The 21,698-nt window shown below is 44.6% G+C and overlaps 1 protein-coding gene across 7 annotated transcripts in view; it reads left to right on the forward strand.

Moving 5' to 3' along the window:
• LOC137412178 (zinc finger homeobox protein 4) overlaps window positions 1-21,698 on the forward strand; it is a 243,620-nt gene that overhangs the window by 189,035 nt on the left and 32,887 nt on the right. For all 7 annotated transcript variants that reach the window (XM_068097459.2, XM_068097460.2, XM_068097461.2 and 4 more), the window contains 2 exons: window positions 4,709-4,849; window positions 4,963-5,128. In XM_068097459.2, the coding sequence (XP_067953560.2) occupies window positions 4,709-4,849; window positions 4,963-5,128 (307 nt within the window). The remainder of the gene's footprint in view (window positions 1-4,708; window positions 4,850-4,962; window positions 5,129-21,698) is intronic.

Consider the following 21,698-nt stretch of genomic DNA (forward strand, 5'->3'; position numbering starts at 1 on the left):
TCACTCTGGTTCACAGAACGGGCGACAGGGAGATCCGAGGACCGCGGCACGTCGAGGTTCGCGTGCCCGCACTTGTTGTTCCTCAGAGTGCTGGTTGGTATCGCGAGCAGGGCGTGCCGATTCTCATTCGCGTTGTGCTCCTTGGTTATGCGCTTTCCTCTCCAGAACTCACTCTCTCCTCTGGCCCCTTACGCATCTCTCGTCCTCCCCACCTCTCTTGAAGCAGTCCCTCAACTGAACTCTCTGAACTGAACTCCGGTGGACTGACTGCGGTGGGGGATCCGCGCGACGGGTTATATAACCACGCCCATGGAACTTTCGCGAACCTCCTCGAACGCTCTCTCTCCGCCCTCTCAGGCCAAACCCCTCATCCTTGGTTGGTTGATCGGGGCTGGTTCACTCCTCCTTCTGATGACGAGGTGGAGACACGCCTTTCTTCCCCGAGTTAGAGCACGCCGTAATGGAGGGCAAATGCAGTTGGCAATTGAAAGGGGCGATGGTGATGCCAATAACCCCACCCAATGCAACGGTGGCGAACGCCGCGGTGCTGGTGCTTTGGGAGGCCACGGCGATACTGTAGGGGATCTATCTTATTTGATCTGGTGCAATGAAGTGTCAATTAATGGGAAACAGAGCCTTAAACTAACATAGAATAAGAAATAACTATAGAGAGGTCTATGCTTTTCTACGTGCATGCGATGTACTAACTAAAAGGACGACCTTTGATCTTTCACACAAAACGGAGGTATTTACAAGAATTACTTATTTACAGAGGGTGATATTTACAAAAATTACAGGATTCTCAAATCTGTTGCAATATGTTATTTATTTATTTGGCATGGGGACGGTATACTTTAAATGTTGCTCTACTTGTTTTTTCTTCTGCTAGACATTTTCAGTTTATTCGTTTTTGAATTTGTTTTCTCTCGGCAACTGCTTGAGCGATAGACACAAAACTTTCAGCATAGGAGCGTCCACCCATGTTGATTTTTTAAATGTCAACTGTGACGTCATAGGTCATGTGGTATAGCAGCCATGTTGGAAAAAAAAGGAAAAAAAACTTTGGACGTCTTCTTCTCTGTAACCCCTCAATGAAAAATAATTGAAATGTAGCACAGGTCTGGAATTCTCCAGTGGGAATAACATTTGATAACAATGACGTCGGTGATGCCTTAACGATGACAACATAATTGGATGTGTTAAAATCCTTATCCGGTCAATACTAACATTTTTGAGAGTGATCTATTAAGAAATTATTCAGGTGTATTAATTTGATGACATCATTGGTGATGTGGTATGGCAGCCATATATTTTAGAAAAATAAAAAAATAAAAACACTTTAAATCTCATCAAATGGCTGAGCAGATTGATATGAAACATTATATGTATGATTGACTTTCCATGTGGAAAGATTTGATAACTATGATGTCATTGATGTGGTTTGGCAGCCATGTCAAATTTTATCGACAACCTTTAAAACTCTCCTCTCAAACCATCAAACCGATCATTGTGAAACTTTTTGTGTATCATCGAATAGCTATAGGGATTAACGTTTGATAGCTAAAACGTCATTGGTCACGTGACGTGGCAACCATATTGGATTGAAGGGAAAAAAAATTAAAATCCTTTCTCTGAAACTGTTTAACCAATCGATCCCAACTTTCACATATATGATCGACGACCAATGGGGTATATAGCATGATAATGATGACGTCATCGGTCTTGTGGTCTGGCAGCCACATTCAATAGAAAAATGAACCTTATCCGATCAATGCAAAATTGTATGTGGTCAACTTCCCAGTTTGAGTCAGGTTTTAAAGTTGAGGTCATAGGTCACGTGGTTGGGCAGCCATGTTGGATTGAAAAAAACGGATCCTTTAAAAGTCTTCTTTTCTGAAATCACTTGACAGATTGATGCAAAACTTTATACAGTACCTATGACTGACTACCCATGCTAAATAAAGTTTGATAACTAAAATGGCATAGATCATGTGGTCTGACAGCTATATTGGATTGAAGCTAAAACATTTTAAAATCTTCTGTCAAACCGTTGAACCAATCAATGCAAAACTTTAAGTATGTCAACGAGTACCCATGGCGATAACTAAAACATCGTCTATAATTGGTTTCAGCGAAAGTTGTTTTTTTTTTTTTTTTTTTTTTTTTTTTTAAGGTTTTTCCTTCAATCCAGTATAGCCTCCTGGTCCATGTAACCTCTGACATCATTGTTAACACACCTTTTTCCATATGGGAGTTGGATGATATATTTTGTGCCCACGTATAAATCTTTTCTGTTATCAAGTGGCAGTTCTTGGGATTGACTAGCCACGAGAAATATGATTTGATTAAAAATGGCATAATAAGGTGGCATGGGGTTATTGGAATGGGTGGCATAGGATGGCATCCTCATGGAACAGGTGGTGTGGAATTGCATCGTCCTTGGAATGGGCATCGATCGGTACCCGGCATAACTGCTTGCAGTTGTAAGCGGCATTTCTAGGTTCCATTCTTTTTACATCTTCGATCCACAATGCCCATGTTTCGCTTCCATACATAATGGTTTGATACAGGTTCTTCTTACATAAACTGTTAACTTATGCAGATAATGGAAAGTTTCTGTGTTTCTTATATCACCGAGTCGTTTCCACTTATTCCAGGCTGACTTTATTCTTGATCTAACACCTAATTCTGCTCCTCCTGATGCCTCTATCATGTCTCCAAGGTAACAGAAGCTTTTGACGTTTTCTAAATTGAATTATGAGTTCAGGATCATTTCCTTTTGTTCGTCTTTCTCTTGGCATGATTGATCCTCACATCTTTGAAGTGATTGAACCTCACATCTTTTCCATATAAAAACCCCAGCTTTTGTTACCAAATTTACATTGATAACACTGCTTGTCTTGTGAAATTTGTAACACTGCTTACATTGAATTTTATTCCGTCCAACTTTTTCCACATATTGAACAAGGTCGTTGGTCGCTTTCTTTCCTTTCTCTTTCTTCACCATTCACCATAGCCTTCATTTTATTTCGAATAAAAATTGGGATGTGATGATTAGTACATTTCAAAAGACTACTTTTGCAAATTGCAGCATTTATTTTCCCTCCCCACAAGTTCAATTTTTATTTTGTAATTTGCTTCCGTTTTGCTTTGACGTATGCGTCATTCACATGCAAGTTCAATAACAATTTGTTCTTTCTTTGTTATTGATTCCCTTGTTAGCACAGCTATAACATTTCATCATGGGTAGAATCTTGCATGTGCAGTCTGGGATTCTATAAAAAATATTTATTTCTTTTTCACCACGGTAACATTTGATTTTGCAAGTAGCGGTCAAATTGTGACTCGGACAGACTAACCTAGTTTCGCTTGTAGTTTAGTTTATTTCTGGATCAGTTTTTCAAAAGTAAAAAAATCATTTTGGTCTGAAATTTGCTTAAGCCAATAGATCGCAACGTAAGATTGAGACGGTGGAATTTTGAATTAACCGGACAATATACTCAAATTTCATGTCCTTTGTTTTATAGTATGTCTGTAAATGTGCAACCATTGTGGCATTAACATTAATAATACCGTATTTGTATTTCAAACAAAATTTTTTAATCCATCATGTACTATTGGTTTTAAAACGTTTCCAGCGATTTGGTTTTTGTTTCCTTAACATCTCACAAATATTCCAGAGCAGACCTTTACTTGAGGTGATGCTGGTAGCTCCTTTGAACCTCAGCCGTTTTACTTATTTATTTTGCCTCCTTTGCTGATTAGGGTTTTGTGTTGATGGTTGAAGATTGGAAATGGTTATAACTTATGCTGCTATGTCAAAAGTTTGGGTGGGAAAAGGACGTTTGAGTGGCTTTAGTGGGGTTAGGAGGGTGATGCGGGTAGCAGCTTCGCGGCAATTAGGAGTCGGGCAACATTCAACAAGGTCAATGGTGTTGATATGTTGACACACTTCACTCATACTCCTGCTCGCTCTTCCTAATCTGTAGAGACTAGTTGCCACCATGCTAGCTGACTTGCTGGCTTACATTTCAGTTGCTCGGCCATGTAGTAAGTAATTTTGTGAAACTATTTGACTTTCTTTGTCTCTTTATTTTACAACACATCTCCCTAACTGGTGTAAGTTTCCCACATACATAGATTGGTTATTATTATTACTAGGGCGTGCCCGCACGTACGGGCACGCCCGTACGTGCTTGCCCGTACGTGCGTGCAAAAAAACATGCGTGCAAACAACAACAACAAAAAAAAACTTTGAAACCACGTGGCAGTAACGACCACAGAACCCCCCCCTCTATTTACATGAAATGGTTTGGTCCATTCGCAACGACCACAGAACCCCCCCCTCTATTTACATGAAATGGTTTGGTCCATTCGCAAAGCCAAAGCGAACGGCTTGCGAGTACGGTGACCATACCTTGGGAACCACTTGTCCGATTAATTTCAAACCTTGAAAAGGCACATCCTCGGGTCCCCAGCAATATACCTGGCAAGTTTCAAGTATATCGGACCGGTAGTTGTCGAGAAACAGCGGTCGCATACATACATACATACATACATACATACAGACAGACAGACACACACACACACAGAGATTACTGGAATTATAGATAGATTATTATTATTATTATTATTATAATAATAATATATTTACTTTGCAGTTTAAACCACCTATCTCTTTTCAAGCAGCCTATGCATGTGTGTGCAGAGGGTTGCACCTTTGGAATCTGCAGTGTGGCTTTGTTGTCCACTCTGTCAGGAGGCCCTGCAGAGTCGGACAAGGCTCAAGCGGCATTTGGCACAGCAACACAGTGTCACTTCAGCTTGCATCGCGAGTATTATGGCTGCAGTGAGTCCACATACTGTGTTGTGCTGTTCATAACTACATTCTGGCTTGTTCACTATCATCACACATATCCCTCACACTATTCTGCTATTTCTCTGTCTAACCCTTTGCTCTAGTTGCTTGTGAGTGACACTCATGGTTCATCGAGTGGTGGTGGTCATAGAAGCAGCAGCAACAGCAGCAGCAGCAGCAGCAGAAGCAGCACCAGCAGCAGCAGCAGCAACAACTTTGATGCCACAGAGCATGATATGGCATCTGTGTCTCAAGGGAGCCAACTGACAGGTACGACATTGTTCAGAACTTGATGCTTTATGCTTTATAACTACATTTCCAAATTCGTCTGGTCTTTAAAAATTAATCGGATGTGAAAGGATTTTTTTGGAAGGGGGTGGGGGTTGGGGGGTCATGACCCATCTGGTTTCCAAACATAAAGTTAGTATTTATTTATTAACTCTCAGACGTTGTGATGCACAACATTTTGTTCTTGCACAACGTTCTCAGATGTTGTTTCACAGCACCACTTGGTTGGCTGCGACATAAGGGTGAAAGGTGCGAGGAGAGCTGTTGATATTGAGTTGGTGAAGTACCAACCGAGAATGAAGGTGTGGAGGTTGAAAGAGGTGACAGTGAGGGGGCATGAAAAGAGAGGCTGAGTAGGGTAGAGGATGATGTGGTTGAGCTTGAAAGTGGTTGGATGTCAATGAAAGATAGTGTGTTGGGAGCCGTTGGTGAGGTATGTGGATGGACAAAAGGACCACCGAGGCACTCGGAAACATGGTGGTGGGATGATGAAGTTGGAAAGAAGATTGACGAGAAGAGGAAGAAGTTCAAGAAGTGGCAGAAGGCGAAGGGTATGGGGGCAGAAAAGGCAGAGCATGAAAGTTATAAGGCAGCCAAGAAGGCTGCAAAGAAAGAGGTAGCAAAGGCTCAGGAGGCATGCAGGAAAATGTTCGGAGAACGCTTGGATTTGGAAGAGGGTCAGAGAGCGGTATTCAGGATTGCAAAGCAGATCGTGAAAGAGAGGTGTGATGTGATGGGGGTGAGTTGCTTGAAGGATGAAGTGGGACAAATCGTTGTGGACCCAGATGGAATTAAAGGAAGATGGAAGAGATATATGGAAATACTGTTGAATGCAGAGAATGAATGGGATGGCAACATAGAGAGTAACCCAGTTTTAGGACCGGCAGAGAAGATAACCGAGAAGGAAGTTGAGGAAGCGATAAAAGCAATGAAGAGTAGAAAAGCGGGAGGGCCGACGGGAGTTGTGGGAGATATGTTGAAGGCAGCGGGAAATTGGGGTGTGAAGAGAATGACAGAGATCTGTAATCTGGTGGTGAAAGAAGGCCGCATTCCAGTGGATTGGGAACTGAGTACCCTCGTCCCTCTATACAAGGGGAAAGGTGACCCTCTGGACTGTGGCTCGTATCGAGCGATAAAGTTATTGGAGCATGGAATGAAGGTATTGGAAAGGGTGTTGGAGAGGAGGATAAGGAAGAAAGTGAAGATTGATGAAATGCAGTTTGGATTTATGCCAGGAAGAGGAACGACAGACGCGCTTTTTATTGTGAGGCAGTTGCAGGAGAAGAGGAAGAAGTTGTTTCTTGGGTTTGTTGATCTGGAGAAAGCATTCGATAGGGTTCCACGTGAAGTAGTGACATGGGCATTGAGGAAGTTAGGAGTGGAGGAATGGTTGATCAGAGTGGTGATGGCAATGTACAAAAGAGCGTGCACAGCTGTAAGGACGAAGGACGGGAACAGTCGTGAGTTTGAGGTGAAGGTGGGAGTGCATCAGGGGTCGGTACTAACAACATGCATTTTAAGGCCATTTTCCCTGCTAGAGCGGGGGTTAGCCTTGCGGTCCCCATGACAATCTTCTCCATTTTGCCCTATTTTCTGCATTTCTCCTTGTTAACCCCCTTGCCCACATTTCTTCTTCCACCATCTTTAGCCAAGTCTTTCTCGGTCTTCCCCGTCCTCTACTTCCTTCTACATTAATTTCCATCACTCTTCTCAACCAGTCACTTTCATCCTTCCTCAACACATGACCAAACCATCTCAACCTGTTCCTCTTCACAGCATCAATCACAGGCAATATTCCCATCATCTTTCGCAATTCATCATTTGTCTTCCTCTCTCTCAACGATACTCCGCACATCCATCGAACCATTCGCATTTCCACCATTTCCATTTCCACTCCGCACATCCATCGACTACGTCCACTACTATTTGTAGCTGTGATGGAGGTGCTGGCTCGGAACGTAAAGGAGGATTTACTGTTGTAGTTGTTGTATGCAGATGATCTGGTGTTGATTGCAGAAAGTATGGATGGACTGAAGGAGAAGATGAACAAGTGGAAGGAATGTATGGAGACAAAAGGTCTGAAGGTGAATATCGGAAAAACGAAGGTGATGGCAAGTGGTAAAGCATGTGGTGAGGTGGAAAGAACTGGGAAGTGGCCGTGTACTGTGTGCAGGAAGGGTGTCGGAGTGAATTCCATTCAATGTACAATGTGCGCTGAGTGGGTTCATCAAAAATGTAGTGGTTTGAGAGGGTCATTAACCAGTGTGGCAGCTACATTCAAGTGTAAGGTGTGCACAGACAGAGCTGCTGATGGAGGAAATGTTGAGTTGGATCTTGGAGACGGCATGAAGCTGGAAGGTGTGAAAACATTTTGTTACCTCGGAGATATGCTGAATGGAGAAGGTGGATCAGACTCGGCAACGGTTGCTCGAGTGAGATGTGCATGGAAGAAGTTTCGGGAACTGAGTGGCATGCTGATGAAGAGGGGAGTGTCGTTGAAGCTGAAGGGAAAGGTGTATGCTGCATGTGTGAGAAGTGCTATGATTTATGGGAGCGAGACATGGGTAATGAACGTAGAGCAGCAACGAAGGCTGGAACCGGTGGAAATGTGAATGGTTCGGTGGATGTGCGGAGTATCGTTGAGAGAGAGGAAGACAAATGATGAATTGCGAAAGATGATGGGAATAGAGCCTGTGATGAATGCTGTGAAGAGAAACAGGTTGAGATGGTTTTGGTCATGTGTTGAGGAAGGATGAAAATGACTGGTTGAGAAGAGTGATGGAAATGAATGTAGAAGGAAGTAGAGGACGGGGAAGACCGAGAAAGACTTGGCTAAAGATGGTCGAAGAAGAAATGCGGGCAAGGGGGCTAACAAGGGGAGATGCAGAAAATAGGGCAAAATGGAGAAGATTGTTATGGGGACCGCAAGGCTCACCCCCGCTCTAGCAGGGAAAAATGGCCTTAAAATGCCTGTTGTTGTTGTTGTTGTTGTTGTTGTTGTTGTTGTTGTTGTTGTTGTTGTTGTATTACCTCTCAGAAGCCCGTGTTAAAAATACCACGATGTAAAAAGAAAAGAAAAGAACGGCACTGGGTAGACTGCATACCTCCGCCAGGCTGAACAGTTTCCATTTTGTATCCCACCGTTAGGCCGGATCTTGATCTGGATCCGGACCTGACCCAAAATCGAATTGGCTTGTTCTTGCTACCTAACAAACTCGTCCACCAAGTTTAGTCTGAATCCGTCCACAACTTTCACAACTTGAGTTGTCGTGATATATATCATTTTGGCCCTACTGCTTAAGAGTGAAGAATCACTTTAAAATTCTAGTATTTGGATCAGTATTCTGATCGTCACCAAAATGTAATATTTTCATCTTTGTCACACACCATACCTGTCCACCATGATTTGTCTGAATCCGTCCATAACTAAGATGTCCTGCTCACAAACACAGACAGACAAACAAGGGTGAAAAAAATAATCTCCATCCACCTTATGTGGTGGAGGAAAAAAAAAAGGAGCTTATACTCTCGGACTCCGTGTTATGGGTGGAACGAGGAATAGATCTGTGTAGTATGAAAGTTAAATCTTGAACGGATTTTTAAATATCGCGTACATAAGCAAAGTTGCTAACATGGTTGCCATAGCAACAAATTTCAGACAATAACTGCCCCAATCTAATCAGGTTGAGATAATGTCATTACGAATAGATATCTGCAATATGAAAGCTAAATGTTTAATGATTATTGAAATATCACATACACAAAAGTACTTGGTTGGTTGGTTGGTCAGTCGGTCGGTTGGACGAGCTAATTTAAATGTCCCCGTCTTTGAACTTATTGGAGTGGTGGGGGGACAAAAAAGGAAGCTTTTTATTCTTGCCTGGTTAAAAGAGCTCAAAACTGGGAGGTCCAAGAAGGAACATCTTGAGTTGTTGTATGCACCTGGAGCTTGAAGAAAAGGAGAGCATTCAACAAGTTAATCAACTTGTTGATTTAATCAAAAAATTTGATTGGGTAAACTTACCATGGATTATATGATGCTAATTTAGGCATAGGAATGAAGGAAGTACATACAGGCTGTCTACAAAGTCTTGTTCGGGTTTTAAATTTTTATTACAACCAAACCAAAAGAGATACAATTTTGGACTTTTTGCATTTTGTCACATAATTGGCGAAGTTTCTCACTTTCTTGTGGTCTCCAGTACTCCTCAACATGTGCACCTTTAGTGGTACATAGCACATGCAAGTGATAATCCACTTCAATCCGTGTTGGCCAACATATCCCTCATCACACTGTTGATGCAATTGGTTATCCTTGCACAAAATGTTTCACTGTAAGCAATAGAGGCTTGGAAAACAATCATTGACATACCCCCACAAGAAAAAATCAAAGGATGTGCCATCGGGAGATGGTGGAGGCCAGGGGACTGCCCCACCAAGTCCAATCCATCTTCCGGGGAAGTTCTCAGTTCTAAATGTTGCACTATCTGCACTTTATATGCGTGAAGATGCAATCTATTGTGCACAACTGTTGCTCATTATAATTTTCCCATAGGTTTGAATTGATTTGAAGCAACTTTTGGGGATGAGGGGGATTCTACTTTTTTCCAGTTTGTTTAGGATAATTTTTCTACTCCGAGGGGGAGCCTCGGTTCCCCTCGGACTTAGCAGATTTGAGGCCACCAAGCACGAATAACTTTGTGTCACGGCGGGTTGGTAGGCAACCGCAAATGCCAATTAGTCACCCACGTGGTCCAGGATGCTTCATTCATTTACTGTTTAACTGGAAATCATGTGGTCTCCCAACCGTGGTTACACGCCCTCAGTTGTACAGTAATGTTATCTAAATTAGGTCTTGATTTGGTGCAGCCGAGCAACTGCTAGTGCACACCGGACTTGAATGAGAGCCAATCAATTGGTGAATTATAATCTCCTAGACTAACCTAGGAGTGGACAGTGCTGGACCAATGGGGGGAAAGACGAACACAGACAGATCGGAAATTGAGTTCAACAAGAAGGGAATTTATTATGTACAAGCCAAATGTGTCCATGTAAAATGCGGGCGTGCGGTGCTGTTTAAGCACTTTAATACACAAAGCAAACAGTCATCAAAGGAATCAAAAGATAAGGATATAATAACTAGAATGAGTGGCGACATCACAACGTCGACCAATATGTCTCCGCCCACATTATTACAATATTGTTACGGATCCAGGGGACGGCACTCCCGTTAGCAAGGGGGGGTTAATCCCCTTGTCCTGTTAAGCTGGCCGGCCACCGGTCCTGGGGGTATGACATCACTTCCGGTCGGTGGTGAGTAGGGTTGTAAGCCCAATCCGTCTTACTACCTAATTACCACCACCGGCCGTAAGCGAGGAGATACTCCCACCCGGGCCGCAGCGTGATTGGATGCGCCGAGCGAAGCGAGCTGCGACTCGGGCCGTTAACAAAGGACTAAACCCGACTCCGAGCGTTGGCCGAATCGTGCCACAGGTACTCAATTGGGAAGGGACTAAAGCGATCGGGGGAAGAAGAAACCAAAGTAAAGGAAGAACAGATATTTATTAATTATGTACACGAAACCCGAAGAGGAAATGAAAGAAGGGCATTTACAAGGAGAGGAAGAAGCAGATACACAGGGCAGCCTTAAACAGTCTTATATTACCATACGCCCCACAGAACAAACAGACTCACATGAATAGGGAATGGCAGGAAGGAATGGCTGGAAGGGGGAGAAGGTCCAAGCAGATGGCAGGGCAGGAAGGTCTGGGCAGATGCACAGCGTCGAGGTCCGCTCCAGTCCACGCTCCGGTCCACGCTCTGGGCTCGAGGCGAAACCCGGCGGCAGCTGCACGTATCGGTTTCACGTGGTCGGACAATACGAATATATCGCGGTATTGTCGTCGTCAACGGACCCACTCTCCTGCCTTACGATTCATCGTGTTCTCATCTGGTACCTCGTACTTCGGACCTTCGCACTCATCTCTTGAAGCAGTCCCTCGCAGCCGCTTTTATTGGGCGTTCTTGTATCCAGCCGCCGGCTCCTAGGACACGCCTACCGGTTGGCTCACCTCGGCCCTGGTTGGCCGGCGAGGGCTCGCTGGCTCCACCTCTTGAGGAGACGTTGACAGGCCACGCCTCGTTCCTGGCGCTCGAACCCACTCCACCCCTTTTTCCTCCAGATTACCATGTGCGTAATGGCGGCTTGGGGCCAGCAAACAAACCAAGACAAGGGGCAGCGAACGCTGCCCTACCGCTACTGCACTTTGAAGAGAGGGAGATGATTGGGGATAATTGAAGGGGCCTATCTTATTTGATTAATGCAACGTAGATTCAACTATTGGGAACAGATCCTTAACTAAAACACATACTAATGAAATAACTAAAGAAGAATATATGGTTTGCTACGTGTTGTACATGGCCTAGCTAGGGTGCGACCTTTACAAAGGGGGATATTTACAAGAATTATTATTTTACTAAGTGAAGGTTCTAAAAACCGTAACAATATAATACATTCTTGTACCAAGTTTGATTTAAATCCATTCAGCTGTTCTCAAGTATCACATTTTTACCTGACATGACCTCTGACCTCACCAAAATCACCTAACTCCTCACCTTTGATGCCAAAATATAATCAGTTCATCTTTGCATCATAATATATACTTATACCAAGTTTGTTCAAAATCCCATCACTGGTTCACAAGTTGGTACAGCAACATAATTTTTTACTTAACATGACCTCTGACCTTTGACCTCTTGATCCCAAAATGTAATCAATTCATGTTTACATTATTATACATACCTGTGCGAAGTTTGATTTAAATCCCTTTGGCTGTTCTCAAGTTATCACATTTTTACTTAACATGACCTTTGGCCTTGGACCTCGTGACCCCAAAATATAATCAGTTAATCTTTACCTCATTGTACATACCTGCACCAAGTTTGACTAGGATCCCTTCAGCCGTTCTAAAGTTGTCACAGTAGCGAAAACCTATCGTGGATGGACAGCCGGACGGACGACCCAAAAACATAATGCGTCCGGCGCGAAAATTGTAGCAGTGATTATATTGGAGCAACGGGAATGATGAAGAAGAACCTTGGATATCTTAAAACCCATCCCTGGGAATAGTGATACCATTGAACTGCAATTGAAAGCTGTCTGGGACTCAGTGACGATCCTGAAAAGAGCCCTTGGAACAAAACTTTGAGAACAAGAAAACTTCACATATTTGTCGATGAATCGTGACCCCCGCCTACTCACGCCCTACAAAAGTGGAGGTGGATACTTCGAGACCTGGGTGGACTCTGTCACACCTTCTGAAATCTGCATATGGAGACAGCAACCCCCCACACACCACACACCACACACACCCTCCCCATCCCCCTCCCCCTCCCCCCAGTGGTGTCACTGGTAACCCATGCATGCTTGCAAGTCTGAAATAACTCCCCTCCCCCCTTTCCAATGTCTTGGGAAATTTTAACCCCTTCTTTTGGTGTGAAGATGAGATTTTTGGATATGTATTTGCCCCCCTTGTCACAAAAACGATTAAAGTATTGACCCTCCCTCCTTTTCTTTGCAATAACAAGGAGTGGGTTTTGTTCTTGTGTGGGTTCAAGTCCCAGTACATCTCAGGCTCACGGCCTGAGGGTGAGCATCTACCATCTGTCCAATAATAAATCCCACCTTTTTAATTTTGTGGAAGCGACTGTCAGAAAAAAAAACATTCCTTTTTAAATTCATGGTCACAGATTGTGTGCAAAAAAACATGCCATTTCATCGCGAAAACGGAGACATAGATGTTTATGCAATCTTGGATGAGAGTGATGGCAAATAAAGAAAACACATGTGCGATGTGTTGTAAAATTTGACCATTTCGTGAACAGCACAACAAATGTCAAATAGCACAGCACTCAGTAGAGCGCACACCTCTGCCAGGCTGAATAGTTTACGTTTTGTGTCCCACCAATAGGCCGGATCTGCATCTGGACCCGAACCAAAATCAATGGGCTTGCTCTCGTCACCTAGCCAACTCATCCACCTTGTTTTCTTATAATCCATCCACACCATTTTAGGATATCATGCTTATTTGGTCTCTTGTTTTTGGCCCTACCTCTCAATTGTGAAGATTCATTTAAATGGGGATCACCTGCGAACAGACAAACAAACGAACAGACAAAGACGCAGGGGTGAATACATAACCACCTTCCACCTTTGGTGACGGAGGTAACACGTTTGCCTCCGATTGGCATGACAAAGTGTGCACCATAAAGCTGCTTCCGATAAGTAATACATAATGTAATGTTGGAGCAGTGTAATTACGCCTTCTCATTCTCTTGGGTGAAATAACCTGATTATGATGAGTGACTCGCATGTTTTACTGTAGTGTGGTACGGTTGTCACTGATCATAAATCGTGATTACATGTGTGCAAAATAGCTTTGTGACATTGTGTGCTAAACAGAATGCAAAACAACAAAAAAGTGAAAACAGAAAAATCACCCCCTATACCGAAAACGACTGCCCCTGTGAACACTTTTATGAGGATTTCCTCCATTGTGGAAAGTGGCAAACATCACTCTTATCCCCAAAAATGTTCCAGAATAGATCCCCTCAACTACAGACTTGTCAACCTACTCCCCATCATGAGAAAAATTAAAGGCGTCTCCATCACCGCAGTCAATCTCGGGCACTGTCTTCTCTAAATTGATAATCCCTGACAACTAGTTTTGCTTCCGGTCAGGCTATTCCACCTTGGATATGATGTGCCTTTGACACAGCAGTGGAGGGAAGCTCTGAGCCACAAGCAAGAGGTCAGGACTTTCTCTTTGGATTTTGCTCGAACCTTTGACGGTCTCTGGAATTCAGCTGTTATTTCAAAGTTGTGTTGTTTTGGTATCCAGAGTCCTTTGCTCATGGTTGTTTGATTTATTTGATGATTGGAAACAGCAGGTGGCCTTTGATCACATCCTTTCTTCTGATGTCCCACCTCTGGCTAAAGTCTTTCAAAGCAGCCTCTTCGGACCGATGTTATTCTTGATCTACATACGTGATCTGTGATTCTGTTGAAAAAAAAAAACAGCTTTTCCATTTGGATTCACCCTGTGTGCGACAACACGTCACTCTTGTGAAAGACTGGCTGCTGCTGAATCTCTTTAATCAGACTTGGACAAGATAAGTTGCGAGTCAGCAACTTGGAACAAGATGTTCAATTCCAGCAAATGGCACACTCTCACTCTCTGGAATCTTAATCCTCCTGTCAAGCTTGGTTGAGACGGGAAAAGTAGCGACTGAATGTATCATGGTTAGACAAACACCAATTGTGTACGGCATTCGAGTATGATTAGATGTGGAGTGCAGACCGACTGAAGAAAACAAATGCTGCTGTTCATACAAGTAAATGATACTTTTCTATGTTTTTGAGTGAATCATATATTGTTAAATAAATTTCTTAAAGTTCAATAATTTTATGTAATTCTATTTTTTTATTAAGAACTTGTTTAATCAGATGCACATATTGGCATTATGTCAGTCATCCGCTCCCCTGCTCTCTAAATATCGGCATCAGCTTCGGCCCTTGAGAAACCCATATCGGTCGACCTCTACTCTGGACAATTGGTGGAAAAGTTGCAGGCCCTGGAATTCCTCGATCTCTTGATCTGCTATAACCTTTCTTGCAAGGATCATAAATCACCAAACTGACATCAAAGGCTAGTCCCTGTCTGGTTATTTTCCATAGAGCTAAGGCATGACTGAGCTGCATCTAGCTCATCATGGTGGGCCAAGCTTTCATACTGAGCTCCATACTGGGTTCCCCACTCTGGGCTGTTGCTCCTGCTGCCCACCTTGATTCTTTGAGGAGGTCGAAAACGAGACCTTCTTCTGCTTCATAGGAATCTCAAGACTGGAGGCTGATTCCCATGGACTGTCACTCCCACCGACGACAAGTTGGTGGGCTCTCTTTAATACTAGCTAACAACTGGCCTTCCTGTTTCAGCCCTCCCAAATCACCCCAAGTCACACACATTCTCCAAAAAAAAAACCCTCACTTGCTCACCTTCACAAAATGCAGATGGGTTACCCATCTATGTACATTCGTCCCCTTATTCTCCCAATTGTGGAATCCCTGTGTCTTTATTCTCGTACTCGGCACTTCAATCTTTCAAAAGCGGTTAATCACTCTCGTGCATGTACCCTTACACATTCACGATCTCTTCTACACGTTGATGTTTTTGTTTCCCCCAATCTGTTCATTTCCAGTCCATTGTTAGTGACTGGTTTGTTATTCCTCCTTGCATGTCAATTCTCCCATATCCTTCGGTCGTCTGTAAGTAGCTCTTTGTCAATTAGCTCATCCATGAGCCAAGACTGTGTGCATGTGTGGGCATGTCCATGTCTGCAAGACATTGCACGTTTTTTTAAATCTCAAAATCTCAAATTGTATCTTTCAGCAGCAATTGGCAGAAGCATTCAATAATCTCACTTGCTCGATATTACCAGTACTGGAAATGATCGTTTTAGGTCGGGGGTTACATTCTTGAAAAACGGGATTTAAACTCGTACGCTGTTGATTGATCAGCTATTTCCCATGGGAAATAATTAAAATACAGGAGATGCGTTCCAGCACTCCAATACTCCATATGTAAAGGCTTAATAAATCACAAATTATGCAATTTAATAAGGAAGAGTAACACTACTTATTAGAGGAAAGCAAGTACAATATATTTATACACAAACAAAACTTATGTACAGTGAGTGGTATTGCGTAAAATTTGCACTTGAAGAAACCGACAGTTGAAACAAATTGTCATTTTATTCATTTGTGTTCTCTGTATTCTCATCTTTTTTTTTCTTTTTTTTAATGGATATCGCCCCAGACAAGGCCATACGCCACTCTAGGTAAGGGGATAAGAGAAAGCTAGAAAAATATGAGGATAAAGCAAAAAAAAACAAAAAAAACATTTATATGAGTATAAATAACTACTCATAATAAATTATGTTGAAAAATTGATAGACAACAGCTAAAACGGTGGTCTCCCACTGCATGGGTGGACACGGACAGGCTCACAAACAATTTTGTCCAGGACTTTATAAACTGATGATTACTTGTACTGTACTAGTAAATAACTGTTTCCTCTGCAAAAGTGGCTTGCAGTGGCTGATGTGGTCGTGGCTATTGTGTTTGCTCCTTCCTTATATTTTAAAATAATTTTCTGTTTCTTCGAGAAGTATTACTACATGTAATTTTGGCTGCACCTTGTGTCCTAAAGAGTTCTTGCTGTCATCTTGTATATACAGCCGAGTTCGTGTCTGTGGGTCATAAGCTCCGCCCATGTACAGGCCACGCCTTCCCTCCTTTCCCCACAGCGTCACAAGCACCGCCTTTTAGCCAAGCCACGCCCATCTCTTCAACACTACTCGACACACGACACGAAGCCTCGTCACATTTTGGGACGTCAAACGCAGTTACTTTCTGTCTGCTGGACGCTGATGTGGCGCTTATAACTCAATATCTTACATACACACGATCGGCCATTCCTGTTTTGTTTGAGCGCTTGCTTGAGTGCTTAAGCCACTTGGTGAGCACTTTACAAGCTGCTTGGTAATGGCTGCTTTCTTCTTTGAGCACTCAAGGTTAATCACAACGAAACTTTATAGGATCACATTTTTACCACTATACACCTTAATATGGGTTTTAAAACATTCATTTTCTCACAATTCTTAACTTATAAATACACGAGCCACCACCCGTCGTAGGGAAAGGATGGTGTAACGTTTGGTTATTCAGACACAAACAAGTCAACAAGATGGCGGGCCAACGGACTGCCGTTTATTCGTCATGGTGTCGTGAACATGCCGTAAACCATGACGTGAACATAACGTCATGATGTAATGCGTTATGTTACAACCATGTCGTAAACCATGACGTGAACATAACGTTATGATATAATGCGTTATGTCGCATCTCCCTTTGACAAACAACAAACGGAAAATTAAGTGAAGCATGGCACAGCAAGTAATAAAAGATGTAGCTGATGCATGAACGAACATGAACAAAATAAGTGTAAACATTTAGAACATACTGTCACAACAGTAAAACAGGGGTAGACTACCCTGAGTTACAAGGTGCTAGAAGAAGGGTTAGTCTGCCCTCAGTTTGTCACATAATCCTCTAGATGTTTGGGTCTGTTGATGACGCGGCCTGACTTCGTGGTGAGAGGATTCTGACCCTGTTCAGGCGGCAGAGAGGATGGCGTGTGTGTGACTGGCGAGGGTTGCCCTGTACGGGCTGTAGAGTGCAGGCTGCTGCTGCACGGGCAGTGCTGTGTGGTCTGAGCTGAGCTGGGAGCTGGCAGACCAGCTGGAGCAGTAGCACAGTGTGGGGTCGGTCTGGTCGGTTGCCGGGTTGCATACGTCAGTGCTGTGGAGCTTGGCTGATGAGCACCGTATGTTGAGAGGCGGAGGTGTTTCCTGTTTCGGCGATACTTCCTGCCATTACTTTCAACGATATATGATCTGGGCACACTGTGATGGGCTACAACTGTTGCAGGCAGCCAGTTGTTTGTACCTGGGAGTGGAGTCATCCTTACTGGGTCTCCTGGGAGGAGGGCGGGCAGGTCTCTTTGGACATGTTTGTCGTGGTGGACCCGTTGCTTCTCCTTGCTCTGATCGAGCTTCTTCCTGACCTCATCACAGTTCAGAGTAATTGGACGCAACAACTCACGAGAGGTTGGCAGCAGGTTGCGGGGTCTGCGAGACATGCAAAGCGTGGCAGGTGACATGTTGCAACTTTCCAGCGGCGTGGTCCTGTAGTCAAGGAGGGCCAGATGTTTATCACTGCACTTAGACCAGAGTCGCTTTACCGTCTGTATGGCTCTCTCAGCTGCACCATTTGACTGAGGGTATCGGGGCGAAGACGTCTGGTGATTGATGTGATAGTCAGCACAAAACTGGGAAAATTCTTGCGAGCTGAACTGAGGTCCGTTATCTGTTCTGAGTGTCTCTGCGATGCCGTGTCGACACATTTGTGATTTGAGGGCGTTGACAGTGACTGCTGTGCTGAGGTTTGTCAGAGCATCCACCTCGATGAATTTGGAGAAACAGTCAGTTGTGAGTAAGTATTGATTCCCTTCATATTCGAAGATATCAGCAGCCACCTCAATCCAAGGTAACAGAGGTGTTTTCAGGGGCATCAGAGTTTCTGCGTGCTGCTGACTTTGGTACAAACTGCACTGTGGGCAATCACTGACGACGTCTTCAATTTGTGCAGTCATGCCTGGCCAGAACAGAGCTTCTCGGGCTCTCTGTTTGCATTTGCTGATTCCCATGTGTGAGCCATGTATTTGTCGCATCATGTCTGGCCGCATTGTTGTGGGTACAACGATTCTCATGCCTTTGTAAACAATTCCATCCATCACCGACAGCTCGTCACGGTACTGCCAGTATGCACGGATGCTGTGAGGTGTTTCAGCTTTGGTGTCTGGCCATCCTTTCAGAACCATGGTGTGCAGTTCATTCAACTCTTCAGCAGTTCTCTGCTGGAACTGTGCGTAGCGAGACGGCACCACTGATATGAAGTCTACCATATTGATTAGCTCAATGTCCATCTCTGGTGTAGTATCTGGGAGGTTAGCACGGCTCAGGGTGTCGCCCAGTGGAATGTCCTTCCCTGGTTTGTACGTGATTGTCAAGTCATACGGCTGCAACTTCAGGAGCATTGATTGTAGCCTCATAGGTGCTGCTAGTAGGGGCTTGGTGTGAATTGACTGCAACGGCTTGTGGTCGGACTCGACGGTGATGTTTGATGTCCCAAATATGTAGTAATGGAACTTCTTGCAGGCATGTACAATGGCCAACATTTCCTTCTCCAATTGCGAGTATCTCTGCTCAGTCGGTGTGAGCGCACGGGATGTATATGCTACAGGGTGGTCATCTTGCAGAAGCACTCCTCCGAGAGCGTAACTGCTGGCATCACATTGAATGGTACAGCCTTTCTTGGCGTCGTAATAGGCCAGCACCGGTGCATTGCAGCACAACTGTTTCATCTTTTCAAAGCTCTAGGCTTGAGGTTTGTCCCAATGGAAGAGGACATCTTTGGGCAATAGGGCACGAAGTGGTGCATCCACTGTACTTAATTCTGGTGGTTGTCTTGTGACGGGGTGGCTGCTGTTTGTTAATGGCATACACCTTACTGTCTTCGTCCGCAGCAATAACTCGCAAGCTCTCCTGTGAGGTCTCGTAGTTCTGACCGATGCTGGTGGCCTTGTTCAGTGTGAGCTCGTCTCCTTCCTGAAGGCAACGTTCAGTCACCGCTGGATTAGCGGATCGCAGGACAATGGCATCCCGCAGCATGCGGTCCGTGTTGACGCCATATCCACAGTCTGTCACCAGCAGCCGCAGGTCAGTTACAAAGTTGTCAAAGCGTTCACCGGGCAGCTGCTTACGCCTGTTGAAGTTTACTGTTGCTCTGATTTCATTTTTCTTGGGAGCCACGTATGCAGTGTACTTGTCAAGTACTCCAGTTAAGGTTTCATTTTCTGCAGGCACACCTTCGGGAGTCGCAGATGGGAGTCCAGAGGGAGTGGTGGTAGGGAGGGAGGAGAAGGGTACTGAGGGAGGGGAGGAGGGATGGGAAAGGGTGGGGGGGTGGGGGGGGTGAGGCGTGGGCTGGGAGTCTGGATGATGGGAGGAATGGGTGTAAATGGTGAGGGGTCGGCAGAGGGGTTAGGGTAGGAGTCCGGAGGGAGGAAGTGGGATGGGAGGAAGCAGGGGAAAGGGTGAGGGGTGGGAGGAGGGAGGGGAAGGAGTGGGAGAAGGGTTGGAGTCCAGAGGGAGGGGTGGGGTAGGAGGAGGCAGGGCACTCCGTGGTAGGAGGGAGCTGGCGTTGCCCGGGAATGCCGGGTACCGTGACTAGTAGGATACCGGTAATAAGTGTTACCGTTGGAATGGCTGCATTAAAGCCCCAGTCACACCGGGCCTGCGACCGAAAATTTTGTGAATCGCAGGCAAATCGTAGAAAGAGCGCGCGACTGGTCGCAGAGGTCGTGGGTGATCGCCAGAGCAAAATCAGTTGCAGCAAGGTCTATGGTGATGTTCAAAACTTCTGACCTCCGATTCCAAATCGTAAGAGGTCGCAGACAGGTCTTACATGGTCGTACCACCAGTCGCGCATGGATGCACCACCAGTCGTGCATGATCGCGGGTCAAGTAGTCACACGATTGGTCGTGCTACTGGTCCTGCCACCTGACGATTGGTGGTGCCACCTGTCGTTCAACCTCACGAGCATGCGAGCGTTCGCAGGTCGCCACGATTGATTGTCCGAGCGGTCGCAAGTCGCCACGATTGACCGTACGATTGGTCGCTGATCGCCACCACTATTCGCACGATTAGTTATGATTGATCTTGCGATAGATCTTCTCCAATCGTTGGTGATCGCCCAACCACGCGTACCACCAATCGTACGATGACCCCTAAGACCAATCGCTGTTTGCGATCGCAAATGGAGAGCGTAGCAAACATTGACGATTGGTCGTACCTCGGCCAGATTGCCATCAATCGCACGATCCAGAAATCGTACGATCCGGTGTGACTGAGGCCGAAGCTCCCATTCCTGTTGCTGCTTCTTCTTCTTATACTTCTTCAATCTCGGAAAGGTGGCTCTTAAAACCGGCATCTTTATTATAAAATGGACGCTAAATAATTGTTCCAAGTAAATGTATTCACTTTCCAATGGTACTATTTTTATTACCCTGCGCTCGTGAAGCGAAAAGCGGGGTTAAGCATTCAGGTATGTGTGCCGTGTGCCGTATGTGTCAGCATTTTAAAAATCCATTTTCTCGGCAACCGTTGCTCCGATTGACATGAAATTTTCACCATAGGTGCATCTCCTCCTGAAGAATATTTTAATGATGATCATGGCGTCATAAGTCATGTGGTACAGGCACCATATTGGGAAAGCCGAAAAATGTTGCACCTCTATATCTCCAAAACCGCTGCATGGAAAAAATTTAAACGTACCTCATTGTGAAGAACTCCATATGGGGAATATGTGTTAACGATGACGTCATTGGTGCCATAATTATGACGTCATAATTCGACAGGGACAACGCTTAGCCTGATCAGTTTGAAATGTATTGAGCGTGAGCTATGCAACAATTATATTGGAGAATATAAATTTACAATGTCATCGCTCACGTGGTCTGGCAGCCATATTGGATCAAAGAAAAAAAATGTTCAAAAACAAAAGAGTTGGCTCGCAGTAAGTTGACTGTGCAGGGTAAGTATTCTATGAACTAGGGCATGCCCGTACGTGGGTGCAATGCCCGTACGTGGGTACGTGGGTACGTGGGTGCGAGTACGGTGACAATCACCCCCCCTCTATTTACATGAAATGGTTTGGTCCATGAAATGTTTTGGTCCATTCGCAACGCCAAAGCGAACGGCGAACGGCTTGCGAGTACAGTGACAATCCCCCCCCTCTATTTACATGAAATGGTTTGGTCCATTCGCAACGACCACAGAACCCCCCCCCCCCCCTCTATTTACATGAAATGG

The sequence above is a fragment of the Myxine glutinosa genome, chromosome 10 (assembly GCF_964187855.1).
Source record: "Myxine glutinosa chromosome 10, kmMyxGlut1.1, whole genome shotgun sequence".
In the NCBI taxonomy this organism is placed as follows: Eukaryota; Metazoa; Chordata; class Myxini; order Myxiniformes; family Myxinidae; genus Myxine; species Myxine glutinosa.